The sequence below is a fragment of the Scyliorhinus canicula genome, chromosome 10 (genome assembly GCF_902713615.1).
Source record: "Scyliorhinus canicula chromosome 10, sScyCan1.1, whole genome shotgun sequence".
NCBI classification, from domain to species: Eukaryota; Metazoa; Chordata; class Chondrichthyes; order Carcharhiniformes; family Scyliorhinidae; genus Scyliorhinus; species Scyliorhinus canicula.
This window is the reverse complement of record NC_052155.1, coordinates 140,427,857-140,441,777: the sequence shown is the minus strand read 5'-3', so window position 1 is coordinate 140,441,777 and position 13,921 is coordinate 140,427,857. Positions and strand designations below refer to the sequence as shown.

The 13,921-nt window shown below is 53.1% G+C and overlaps 1 protein-coding gene across 1 annotated transcript in view; it reads right to left on the bottom strand.

The window, feature by feature from the left end:
* Positions 1 to 13,921, bottom strand: part of reck (reversion-inducing-cysteine-rich protein with kazal motifs) — a 317,351-nt gene that overhangs the window by 152,692 nt on the left and 150,738 nt on the right. The window contains 3 exon segments of the mRNA XM_038809800.1: positions 2,523 to 2,567; positions 12,643 to 12,675; positions 12,678 to 12,730. Of these exon segments, the coding sequence (XP_038665728.1) occupies positions 2,523 to 2,567; positions 12,643 to 12,675; positions 12,678 to 12,730 (131 nt within the window).

The window sequence follows — 13,921 nt, the reverse complement described above, 5'->3', positions numbered from 1 at the left end:
ATTTGCACCATATAAATGTAAAGCATCATATATACAGATTTTAAAAAAGGACCATCGTAAAATTATAGGTACTGATATGGAGATTGGGAAAGGCAGTGGTGTGCTGAAACACAGCAATGCCACGAGGAGAGAGATCCTGCTGAGTTAACATAGGACCACCATTCCAATATTTCCCATCTGACAGACCAGCAAATTGCCAGGCAGGAAAGCCATTTGGAACAACCCCAGGCAATCAGGAGGGAGAGAGAGCGATTGGGACGGGTGTAGTGGTGCTTGGAGGGTGGCTGAGGGGGTTGGAGGGCAGTCAAGAAAGGTGAGGGGCGGAAGGGCAGCCGAGAAAGGTGAGGGGTGGGAGGGCAGCTGGGAAAGTCGAGGGGCGGGAGTTCACCCGCAAGGGGAAGAAGTGCACCTGAGACATGGAGGGAAGCCAAGGAGGTGAGGGGAAGGAGGGCAGCCGGGAAAGGTGAGGGGTGGGAGGGCAGCCAGGAGAGATGAGAGGCAGGGAACCCTTAAGGGGCAGGAGGACACCCGAGACATGGAATGAAGAAGCAAAGGAGGCGAGGGGAAGGAGGGAAGCGGGAAAGCCGATGGGAAGGAGGGCAGGGAACCCTTAAGGGGCAGGAGGACACCCGAGACATGGAATGAAGAAGCAAAGGAGGCGAGGGGAAGGAGGGAAGCGGGAAAGCCGATGGGAAGGAGGGCAGCCGGGAGAGGCGAGGGGGTTAAGGGAAGCTGGGAGAGGTGGGAAAGCAGCTGGGAAAATCGACGGGCGGGAGGACAGCCAGGAGAGGCAAGGGGTGGAAGGGCACCAGAGACACAGAAGGGAAGCCAAGGAGGGGGAGAGGCAGGCGGCAGCGAGGGAGAGGCAGGCAGTGGTGAAGGGGAGGCAGGCGGCAGTGAGGGGGAGGCAGGTGGCAGCGAGGGAGAGGCAGGCGGCAGCGAGGGAGAGGCAGGCAGTGGTGAAGGGGAGGCAGGCGGCAGCGAGGGAGAGGCAGGCGGCAGCGAGGGAGAGGCAGGCAGTGGTGAAGGGGAGGCAGGCGGCAGCGAGGGAGAGGCAGGCGGCAGCGAGGGAGAGGCAGGTGGCAGCATGGGAGAGGCAGGCAGTGGTGAAGGGGAGGCAGGCGGCAGTGAGGGGGAGGCAGGCGGCAGTGAGGGGGAGGCAGGCGGCAGCGAGGGAGAGGCAGGCGGCAGCGAGGGAGAGGCAGGCGGCAGTGAGGGAGAGGCAGGCGGCGGTGAAGGGGAGGCAGGTGGCAGTGAGGGGGAGGCAGGCAGCGGCGAGGGGGAGGCAGGCAGCGGCAGGCGGCGGTGAGGGGGAGGCAGGCAGCGGTGAGGGGGAGGCAGGTGGCGGTGAGGGGGAGACAGGCAGCGTTGAGGGGGAGGCAGGTGGCGGTGAGGGGGAGACAGGCAGCGTTGAGGGAGAGGCAGGCAGCGGTGAGGAGGAGGCAGGCAGCGGCGAGGGGGAGGCAGGCGGCAGCGAGGGAGAGGCAGGCGGCAGCGAGGGAGAGGCAGGCGGCAGTGAGGGAGAGGCAGGCGGCGGTGAAGGGGAGGCAGGTGGCAGTGAGGGGGAGGCAGGCAGCGGCGAGGGGGAGGCAGGCAGCGGCAGGCGGCGGTGAGGGGGAGACAGGCAGCGTTGAGGGGGAGGCAGGTGGCGGTGAGGGGGAGACAGGCAGCGTTGAGGGGGAGGCAGGTGGCGGTGAGGGGGAGACAGGCAGCGTTGAGGGAGAGGCAGGCAGCGGTGAGGAGGAGGCAGGCAGCGGCGAGGGGGAGGCAGGCGGCGGTGAGGGGGAGGCAGGCAGCGGCAGGCGGCGGTGAGGGGGTGGCAGGCAGCGTTGAGGGGGAGGCAGGTGGCAGAGGAGGCAGGCAGCGTTGAGGGGAGGCAGGCAGCGGTGAGGGGAGGCAGGCGGCAGAGAGGGGGAGGCAGGCAGCGTTGAGGGGAGGCAGGCGGCAGAGAGGGGGAGGGAAGCAGCGTTGAGGGGGAGGCAGGCGGCAGAGAGGGGGAGGCAGGCAGCGGTGAGGGGGAGGCAGGCAGTGGCGGTGAGGGGGAGACAGGCAGCGGCAGGTGGCGGTGAGGGGGGAGGCAGGTGGCGGTGAGGGGGAGGCACGCAGCGGCGAGGGGGAGGCAGGTGGCGGTGAGGGGGGAGGCAGGCGGCGGTGAGGGGGAGGCAGGCAGCGGCAGCGAGGGGGAGGCAGGCAGCGGCAGGCGGCGGTGAGGGGGAGACAGGCAGCGGCGAGGGGGAGGCAGGTGGCGGTGAGGGGGGAGGCAGGCGGCGGTGAGGGGGGAGGATGAGACCGAGAAAGGGGAGGCCAGGACAGAGAGAGCAGATGAGAGGTCAAGCCTCCTTTGGAGGGCATAGGGATTCCCATTCCCTCTTGACCCACAAAGAGCGCTATAAAATACATTTCTTGAGCTGGCAGATCCCATCCCCTTTCTTCTCAGATTTCCTTAGCTTTGGGAAAGCTTCAAAATAATGAATAAACTTAAAGATCATTATAATATTTTATTGGTATTTTATTATACACACCTCAAATTCCTTCCTGCAGCTTTTAAGATCATTCTTTGAAGAAGCCTAAAATCAAACAGAGAAGATGGTAATAAAAATATACACTGCAGATGATATAAACATATTGGTACATTAGGTCATTCTAAGGTTCGGACAGATGCTGCTGCATACAAGTCTTTTGTCATTGTGTAATTGATGTTTGTCCAAAACTAAAATGCCTGTTGTCGAAACAGGCATCTACTTACCTTGAAAGGTTATAAAGCTTATGGTTAAATCAATAAGTAATTTGCTTTGTGCTCTTGCATGCACACAATTTTAGTTTGTTTAAAATCAGTCAATTAATAACTTGCAGTTTACTATCTGGAATCCAATCAATTACTTTTACATGCGCACAGCACCCACAACAAAATCCCACTATAAGGTACAATTAAGCAAAATGGATTTAAACACGTCCTTTCAACCAATTCTTGTCAAAGCTCCCACTACACTGGCATTTAAAAGCTTCCTCATGCGTGAGTTTAAGGAGAGCCTTGAAGGAGGACAGGTAGATGGAGTAGCAGTGACCCATTAATGACCACAAGTCAAAGACACTTGTTCTTCCTCAATATGTGAAGGATATTCCCTGCTGGTAGTCTCCTGCTTCCAGCATTGCTTATTCCAAACCATTACAATTGTGTGACCAGCTGGTTACAGCATGTCGGGGAAGCAAAGACAATACCGGATAGTTGAGGTCCGGTCCACAGCTAATCCTAGCCTGAAACTCAGAGCTTGGGCTCCAGCCATTCAGACAAGAGAGGCTCAGGTGGTTAACAAGAACTTGCTCAAAGCTGAATCTTTAATGTCTTCTCTACTCCTTCAACTATGCTTTACCAGAAGTTATTCGAAGAAGCTACTGCTTCTTGTGGAAGTTCCACAAACAATGCCAATTTGGCAAAGGAAGGCTTTGTAAGGCACTTACTCTATCTGGAATGTACACAGTAGCATGTTGCTGCTGTTAAATGCCCTGGAGTCGGTCTTGGATAGCAAACAGTTATGAAGTCTCTGGTGAGACATCAAACCAGTGAATTTGATGGCAAGCAGCACAGACATGCACTGACCTATTCTGGGAGATATGACTAAAACTGGCCCATCTGAACAATATATCAGAACAATCACGCTTCATCACCACAGCAGGATTTTCACATGCCTCACCAGAAGTGGAAAAACATGACAATCAGCACAGATCAAGAAAGAATATTATCTGATCTTTTTTGATACACCTATCAGTTCATATCCCCATGCCAGCAATTAAAGAGAAGAGGTATGACAAATTCTAAGGTGGCAAGATGGGATGTTTGAGACACAGGGGGCTGAATTCTCCGCAGTCGGGATGCTACATTTTTCCGGCAGCCCGGGGTTCCCCCGACAGCCCCATTGACCAGCCGGCGAAACGGAGAATCTGATGCAGCGGGATGGAGAGATCCGCCCAGGAGTTTGGGATTGAATGTGCAGAATTCAACTGTGCCAGCTGACTCGCCACCCTTGAAATTCGTCGCAGAGTTTGCCATCCTGACAAAGAAACCTTGACAGAAAGAAACACTGTTCTTCTTCTCTTGTTCTGCCTGTCAGTGGCAGAGCCATTTCAATGGTGCAGTCAACAAAGCAGAGCACACCAAGGTTTTAATGATACAGGCAATGAGTTTACACTGAAATCTTAGCAAGGTCTCAACTAGCAAATTAAACAAAAGCAAGTGGATCAACACTAAAAGTACCCTGTTACAATCCCAGCCGATGTTACTGGACAAGTCAGATCCCAGGATGGAACCTTGCTTGATAGGTGGAGAGGAAAGGGAGCTCACATTTGGAGTCTGGATGTTCTTTATCAAACCAGCATTTATTGTCCATCCTTTGTTTCCCTGAAAAGGTGGGATACAATTGAGTGGCTTGTTATGCCACTTCCAAGGACATATAAGAGTCAGCCATTAATGTATGAGGAGAGGTTGAGTAGACTGGGACTGTACTTGTTGGAATTTAGAAGGATGAGGGGGGATCTTATAGAAACATATAAAATTATGAAGGGAATAGATAGGATAGATGCGGGCAGGTTGTTTCCACTGGTGGGTGAAAGCAGAACTAGGGGGCATAGCCTCAAACTAAGGGGAAGTAGATTTAGGACTGAGTTGAGGAGGAACTTCTTCACCCAAAGGGTTGTGAATCTATGGAAATCCTTGCCCAGTGAAGCAGTTGAGGCTCCTTCATTAAATATTTTTAAGATAGAGATAGATAGTTTTTTGAAGAATCAAGGGATTAAGGGTTATGGTGTTCGGGCCGGAAAGTGGAGCTGAGTCCACAAAAGATCAGCTATGATCTCATTGAATGGCAGAGCAGGCCTGAGGGGCCAGATGGCCTACTCCCGTTCCTAGTTCTTATAAGAACATAAGAACTAGGAGCAGGAGTAGGCCATCTGGCCCCTCGAGCCTGCTCCGCCATTCAATGAGATCATGGCTGATCTTTTGTGGACTCAGCTCCACTTTCCGGCCCGAACACCATAACCCTTAATCCCTTTATTCTTCAAAAAACTATATATCTTTACCTTAAAAACATGTAATGAAGGAGCCTCAACTGCTTCACTGGGCAAGGAATTCCATAGATTCACAACCCTTTGGGTGAAGAAGTTCCTCCTAAACTCAGTTCTAAATCTACTTCCCCTTATTTTGAGGCTATGCCCCCTAGTTCTGCTGTCACCCGCCAGTGGAAACAACCTGCCCGCATCTATCCTATCTATTCCCTTCATAATTTTAAATGTTTCTATAAGATCCCCCCTCATCCTTCTAAATTCCAACGAGTACAGTCCCAGTCTACTCAACCTCTCCTCATAATCCAACCCCTTCAGCTCTGGGATTAACCTAGTGAATCTCCTCTGCACACCCTCCAGCGCCAGTACGTCCTTTCTCAAGTAAGGAGACCAAAACTGAACACAATACTCCAGGTGTGGCCGCACTAACACCTTATACAATTGCAACATAACCTCCCTAGTCTTAAACTCCATCCCTCTAGCAATGAAGGACAAAATTCCATTTGCCTTCTTAATCACCTGTTGCACTTGTAAACCAACCTTCTGTGACTCATGCACTAGCACAACCAAGTCTCTCTGAACAGCGGCATGCTTTAATATTTTATCGTTTAAATAATAATCCCGTTTGCTGTTATTCCTACCAAAATGGATAACCTCACATTTGTCAACATTGTATTCCATCTGCCAGACCCGAGCCCATTCACTTAACCTATCCAAATCCCTCTGCAGACTTCCAGTATCCTCTGCACTTTTCGCTTTACCACTCATCTTAGTGTCATCTGCAAACTTGGACACATTGCCCTTGGTCCCCAACTCCAAATCATCAATGTAAATTGTGAACAATTGTGGGCCCAACACGGATCCCTGAGGGACACCACTAGCTACTGATTGCCAACCAGAGAAACACCCATTTATCCCAACTCTTTGCTTTCTATTAATTAACCAATCCTCTATCCATGCTACTACTTTACCCTTAATGCCATGCATCTTTATCTTATGCAGCAACCTTTTGTGTGGCACCTTGTCAAAGGCTTTCTGGAAATCCAGATATACCACATCCATCGGCTCCCCGTTATCTACTGCACTGGTAATGTCCTCAAAAAATTCCACTAAATTAGTTAGGCACGACCTGCCTTTTACGAACCCATGCTGCGTCTGCCCAATGGGACAATTTCTATCCAGATGCCTCGCAATTTCTTCCTTGATGATAGATTCCAGCATCTTCCCTATTACCGAAGTTAAACTCACTGGCCTATAATTTCCTGCTTTCTGCCTACCTCCTTTTTAAACAGTGGCGTCACGTTTGCTAATTTCCAATCCACCGGGACCACCCCAGAGTCTAGTGAATTTCGGTAAATTATCACTAGTGCATCTGCAATTTCCCTAGCCATCTCTTTTAGCACTCTGGGATGCATTCCATCAGGGCCAGGAGACTTGTCTACCTTTAGCCCCATTAGCTTGCCCATCACTCCCTCCTTAGTGATAACAATCGTCTCAAGGTCCTCACCTGTCATAGCCTCATTTCTATCAGTCACTGGCATGTTATTTGTGTCTTCCACTGTGAAGACGACCCAAAAAACCTGTTCAGTTCCTCAGCCATTTCCTCATTTCCCATTATTAAAACTCCCTTCTCATCCTCTAAAGGACCAATATTTACCTTAGCCACTCTTTTTTGTCTTATATATTTGTAGAAACTTTTACTATCTGTTTTTATATTCTGAGCAAGTTTACTCTCATACTCTATCTTACTCTTCTTTATAGCTTTTTTAGTAGCTTTCTGTTGCCCCCTAAAGATTTCCCAGTCCTCTAATCTCCCAGAAATCTTTGCCACTTTATATGCTTTTTCCTTCAATTTGATACTCTCCCTTATTTCCTTAGATATCCACGGTCGATTTTCCCTCTTTCTTCCGTCCTTCCTTTTTGTTGTTATAAACCTTTGCTGAGCACTGTGAAAAATCGCTTGGAAGGTTCTCCACTGTTCCTCAACTGTTCCACCATAAAGTCTTAGCTCCCAGTCTACCTTAGCTAGTTCTTCTCTTATCCCCTTGTAATCTCCTTTGTTTCTTATGTTGACATCAAACCTTGCAAGGACAGGGGGTGAGATTCTCCCATACATAGATACATAGAAGATAGGAGCAGGAGGAGGCCTTTTGGCCCTTCGAGCCCGATCCGCTATACATTCTCCCCCCCCCCCCCCCCCCCCCCACCGCCAGGAGAAGAGCGCCCATAAGCAACGAGAGCGGGCCCAAACCGGAGGGGGTGAACCTGACTTGCAGCCCCTCACCGTGCACAAGCAGAGGGCACTGTGCACAGCTGGTGCACCTGAGGACCAAGTGATTGCTAATGCCGGGATCGGGGGCGCGCCACCAAGTGAGATCCCCCCCTGCATACCCCGTTCCCCTCAGTCCTCGCCCGTCGCCCCTCAGCCCTGTCCACCTGCCTAACCATGATGGTGTATTGTGTTTTGCAGGGTTACGCGGTGACCGACCCAGCCCACCTGGCGATCGACCAGGCCCACCTGGCGACCGACCAGGCCCACCTGGCGTCCGACCCGGCTCATCTGGCAACTGACCAGGCCCATCTGCCAACCGACCCAGCCCACCTGGCAGACCCCACCTGCGCCCAGCGCCTGGCCCGCCAGCCACATAGGTCAGCCCACAGGGACTCGAGCAGCGACGGGAAGCACAGCTCCAATAACAGCCCTCTGGCCCAGTCCAGCGACGACACAGGACACGAGCACACGGGACAGACAGACACGACACTGGATACTAGCACACAGGGAACAGGTGGACATGAAAGAACACAACACGACACCAACATGGAGGGGACAGATGGACAGGACACTACACCCCAAAGGTTCCCGACCACAGGTCCGATGAAGACACTGAGGTTGCGTCACAGCTGCCTCACACACCCTCCGCCACCGGACAGACTCTCACCTCAGTTGGCCATTTTAGTGATGAAGCTCCTGGGACACTAACTGGTGCGCACCACACAGCCGCTCTGGTACAGCAGGTGGAGGTAGGAGCAGCCAAGGGGCCGGACGGTTGGAGGGCAGCCCGGCTCCAGTAAACAGCTGCTGCCCAGACAGGTCCCGGGTTCCTGGAATTCCCGCACCCACCCATAGACCCGATGCAGTCAGGAACCCAGGGACATGAGAAGGGGGTGATGGCCGGTTTCCAGCACCTGCAGACGCAGGTGGAGGATTGCATCCGCGTCCAGGAGCAGGAAATGAGTGCCACACAGACAAACACCGCACGGGTGGCATCCGCGGTGGAGGCAATGGTGGCGACGGTGTCAGGCATGGGTCTGAGTTTTCAGGGCCTGGGGTTATCTGTGCACGAGGCCTCCGTGGCCCAGGAGAGGGCTGCCCTCTCACAGGCAGCCATAAGCCAGAGCCAGCTGAACATCGCAGAGGTGCTCAACAACCTGGCGAGGTCTCAGCAGGCCATCACTGAGAGCATCAGCACCATTGCCAGGGTGATGGACGGCATTGTACAGAGCCAGACAGGGATGGCCAACTCCCTGAGCTCCATGGCTGCGAACGTCCAGACCCTGGTTGATACCAGCGCGGGCCTCCAGGATTGGCAGCGCCAGGTGATGGGGGTGCCCCGGGTGCTGGATCCACTCGCATCCCCATCCCATGGAGAGACCCGTGGGCCATCGGACATCCCGAGGGAGCAGGAGGTGATGCGGCCTGTTCTGGGTCCCCCTGCAGGGGAGGTCCCGGAAATCCGTGCCACCTCGGACTCCCCCCCCCCCCCCCCCCCCATCGTTCCTGGTGCATCTGGTGGGCAGCGGGCAGAACAGGGTGGCACCACGCAATCCCAATTGCCCGATGTGCAGCCTGGCCCATCCAGGCTGGGCCGCCCCAGGAAACGATCGCCAAAGGGGACCATAGTCACAGGACAGGGGTCACAGGAGTCCAGCTCCAGTTGTGCTGTACCGTCTAGACGTAGAGATAGGGCCCGTAATGCCAGAAAGGTAGACACTGAGTAAGTTGGCATGGGTGCAGGGCACAGAATAGTTAAATAGGCCAGGGCACATGTACAGGACGTCCGTCATTAAACACCTTTCACAACTATGTAAGCTGCCTCTGTACTCTGTCTGATGCGTGCGGGGGTGGGGTGGGAACTAGGTGCCAGTGTAGGTGCGGGGTGCTGCGATGGAATGTTGAGCTCCGGTGAGTGAGATGTGCAGCCACAGGCCCCTCCCCCACGGTTCTCCCACGCCAACCCGCCCCCAGCCATACGACAGGGCCATGAGATGCAGTGTCTAGGCCGCTTGCAGGGTCCACCCAGGTGGAAGGTCTTGATGTGGCCATGAGTCAGACATTGTCGAACAATGTGCAGCTCAGAGCCCATCGAGAGCGGGCTGTCATCATCCTCCATGCCTTACACCATCAACTGTGTGATTCCCATCCCGTTGTGCCGCAGGTGAATGTGTCATGGAGGGGTGGTATGCATGCAGGTGATGTGGTGGGGGGGGGATGATGTGGTGGTGGGTGAGGTGCCGAACCCTGCTGTCTGTGCCCATGCCCATCAATTCTGCCACCCACCGTGGTCGCTGAAAGGTGAGGCTCTCAGCGCCTCCCGTGCTTGCTGGCCCAGCTGGCAGCGTCGGGCAGCATTCCGTTGCCGTCCATCCCCCATGTCCCATGCATCGGCGCCTCCCTCACCATCCCCTCATCTGGAGAGGAGTGCCCTTTGTCCTGGTCCTCCCCCTCCTCACCCTTCAGCTCATTGCCCCTTTGCTAGGCTATGTTGTGCAGGACGCAGCAGACCACAACGATGCAGCCGACCCTCGCCGATGGGTACTAGAGGGCCCCTCCAGAGCGGACCAGGCATCTGAAGCGCATCTTGAGCAGCCCAAAACACCTCTCGACCACAGCCCTCGCCGCACTATTGGCATCATTGCTGCGGTGCTCCGCGGCAATCTGTGGCCTCCGTATAGGCGTCATCAGCCACGACCCCATGGATAACCCCTGTCGCCCAGCAACCAGCCCCGCAGCCGGGGGGGGGGGGAATGTCCCTCGAACATGCCAACAATTGGGCCAATATAAAAGAGTCATGCACACTGTCAGGTTATCTGCCGCAGACGTGTATGATCGTCATCCTGTGGTCACAGACCACCTGAACGTTTATTGAACCTTTCCTGTTCATGCACATGGCTCTTTCATCCGATGTGGGCCCCATGCCGATGTCCACTCCATTGATCGCCCCCTGGACCATGGGTATCTGAGCAACAGCAGCGAACCCCGCTACGTGGGCATCCTGGTGGGTGCGGTCCACAGGGAACTGTATGTATCGCTCTGTGATGTCGTACAGGGCGTCAGTGACGGTCCGGATGCACCTGTGCACCGATTGCTGGGAGTTGCCGGACGTGTCCCCACTTGGCGACTGGAACGACCCTGTCACGAGGAAGTTGAGGGCGACCGTCACCTTGACGGCCACAGGGAGGGCATGTCCACCCCCAGTCCCACGTGATGCCAGGTGTGCCATAAGTTGGCAAATGTGGCCGATGGTCTCCCGGCTCATCCGGAGTCTCCTCTTGTACGCCCTGTCCAGGAAGTCCTCGAAGGACATGCGGCGCAGGTAAACACAAGGCCTCATCGGACACCTCCATGGCCGTGGCACACCCTGCTCCTCCTCCTCGTATCCTCGTGATGTGGGCGCCCCCACGTGTGGTGCTCCTCTTGCGCCTCCTCGTTCGTGTGGCCCTGCGGCCTGGGCGGCTTGGGACGTGCCCGACTGCGGTCCGCTCCACTACAGAAGACTCCGCCACCTCCCTGTCACGCCCTTGCTCCAGCTCCCACTGGGCCTCATGGAGGCAGCGGCCCCGCCACGGTGGCCAACACTGGAAGATGGCAAAACATTGTACGATCTGCAGGGGCGGTGTAAAACAGGGTTTCATCATTGGCAAACCCCCTCTCCACAACCAGTGCCATGGGCTGCCATGGCGAGACCCGGTTTGCCAGCTCGCGCGCCACCCTCGTTGCCTCGAGACCTGTCGGTCGTCGTCCCTGCTATGGCAAACATCTGGTGGCACTGCCCTCACGGGGGCTGCTGTGTGTGCCGCCCTGGATCTATCCACTGGGTGGGTGCCGGCAGTTGGGGGGGCATTGGGGTTCCTGGCTCATCTGAGGAGGCGGGGACGGCCTGAGCCGCGACATCGAACGGGTTGGTTAGACATCTGCAATGTCCGCCATCATGGCGTCTGGGCCGTTGGATCCGCCCTGCCATGGTGGGCCGTGGCCGCCTGCAGCCTGGCTCCCCCACCGCTCCTTCGCGCAGCGCCCCCCGCTCCCCCCACCGCTCCTTCGCGCGCCCCCCCCCCCCCCGCCCGCCCCCCGCGCCCGCCCCCCGCGCCCCCCCCCCCCCCCCCCCCCAGCAGCAGCATATGCGATCATAGAATCTACAGTGCGGATGTGTGGAAACAATTCCCCCCCCCCCCCCCAAACCCCCGGGAGGCCTCCCCCACAACGCCCGCACCATGCGGTGGGGCGCCATGTGCGCGAACCCATTTTCTTCCGCATTGGAGAATCGCTTTCTGGCGTCGGAGCGGCGTGGCGGGATTCGCGTGCCCCCCCCCCCCCCCACCCAACCACCCGGGGATTCTCCAACTCGGTGCGGGCTGAGAGAATCCCGCCCAGGATGTTTAGTTTCCTGACGGACATTAGTCAACCTGATGGGTTTCTATAATACTCTGGCATGGCCACTTCTTATTGACAGAAGATTCTAATTTCTAGTTTTATGGTAGCACAGTGGTCAGCACTGTTGCTTCACAGTGCCAGGGACCTGGGTTTGATTCCCATTCTTGGGTCATTCTTGTTTGTCCGGAGTCTGCACGTTCTCCCCATGTCTGCACGAGTTTCCTCTCGGTGCTCCGGTTTCTTCCCACAAGTCCCCGAAAGACGTGCTTGTTCGGTGAATTGGACAGTCTGAATTCTCCCTCTGTGTACCCAAACAGGCGCGAGTGTGGTGACTAAGGGATTGGTCACAGTAACTTCATTGCAGTGTTAATGTAAGCCTATTTGTAACACTAATAAAGATTATTATAATAATTGTTAAATTTCGAGAGCGGGATTTGAGGCTGATTTCTTTGTTGAGGGCCTCCTCACTGCTTCTTCAATGTTGAGTAAGAAGACTAACAACACCAGGTTAAAGTCCAACAGGTTTGTTGCAATGTTCAATGGTCTGAACCAATTCTGATCTGTCTGTACGATTGGTGTGTGTTGACTAAAACTTGAGTCAATATGTGTGCTGTCAGTTGGTATCAAAGTGGGTCACCATCCTGCAACTCCAGTGCCCTGGTCAACAGTCATCCCTCAATAAACAAGAGTAAAATGTTACAAATTGATCGTGAATTTGCATCTTGCTCCATACAAAAAAAAAAACCGGAAATTTCATTAGCCTACATAACAAGAGTGACTACACTTCAAAAGTAATTCACTGGTTGCGAAGCACTTTGGATGTTATGAGAACATGATCAAGTGTAGGAATGCAAATTCTTCTTCCCTAAATCAAGAGAGTACCTTTGTACTTCCCTGAATTACGATGCTAAATCGATAACAGTTGAATAAATTACCTGCTTACATGCACGTCGACATTCTCCCAGCAATGGCCAAACTCACAACACCCAGAGCCAACCCAGCCTTCAGTTTTCTTTGGTGCTCCTATAATTTGAATCCAGAAAACAGAGATATTTGAATAATTGCTGTTCATATTTAAAAGAATCAAGTCATTTAAAGGATAAGATAACCAACATTTGATTTTGTATATAAAATTAGATAAATAAATGAGTTCTTAGTATAACTCCTGTGCACATGTTTCAGCATTAGCAGTTGATTGCAATAATTTTGACTTCTGAAATTACAAAGAATTTAAAATATCAGATGAAAATAAACAAGACGGTGACTGTTTTCAAGAATGCAGGCAGCACAGTGCTGCCAATATGGCTAAGAACAATGCTTTTGCAATATTCGAAAACCTGCACGGGATCAATGGCTCAACAAATATATAAATGCTGTGGTATTGAGCTATACAAATGAGTAAGGTCCATACTTAATGCTGAGTTAGTGAGGCCATTGCAACTGGCATCAGTGTCCATGCACCGGGGAGAATCCAGATCACCATCCAATGGTGCATGGTGGGCTGTATGCATGAGTGACTTTGGGGTGAGAAAGATGAGAAAAACAATTCTATTCTTAGCCAACTCTCAAATGGTCAGAAAAAAGTCCAAATATATTTCAATCATGCAGCTCCTTATCAGAACACTACACCATTGCCCTGGAAAAGGCATGTTTCACTTTTGTCAGCCACAGAACAGTGCATTACTGCTTGCGGAGGAATGAATGCATGCAGCAAAAAACACCAACAAAGGCGCTTGGCATCTTATGAATTGTATGGGTCAGGTTTAACTTCAGGCTGTTTATGAAATATCTGCATCGGTATTTTTTAAAAAATAGAGAATCAATTACGACAGATATGTACATATACAACACTGCAAAAATGTGGTTCATACAGGCATGAAATCAGAGCAATACCCTGTGAGTACATTATTCAACATACGAAAACACATTTCTTCCAACACTAACCTTCCTAAATTGTACTTTTCAACAAACCTCAGTCACGTCAAACTATCATACTGCGTGTGATGATGTGGAGATGCCGACGTTTGAAGTCTTGCAACACAAGGTTAAAGTCCAACTGGTTTGTTTCAAATCACAAGCTTTCGTAGCGCAGCTCCTTCCTCAGGTTGTGAAGCACTTTCACCTGAGTAAGGAAAGCTAGTCATTCAAAATAAATGTTGGACTTTAACCTGTTGCAAGAGTGCGTGTGCAAATACTGCTGAACAGATTCCTTTC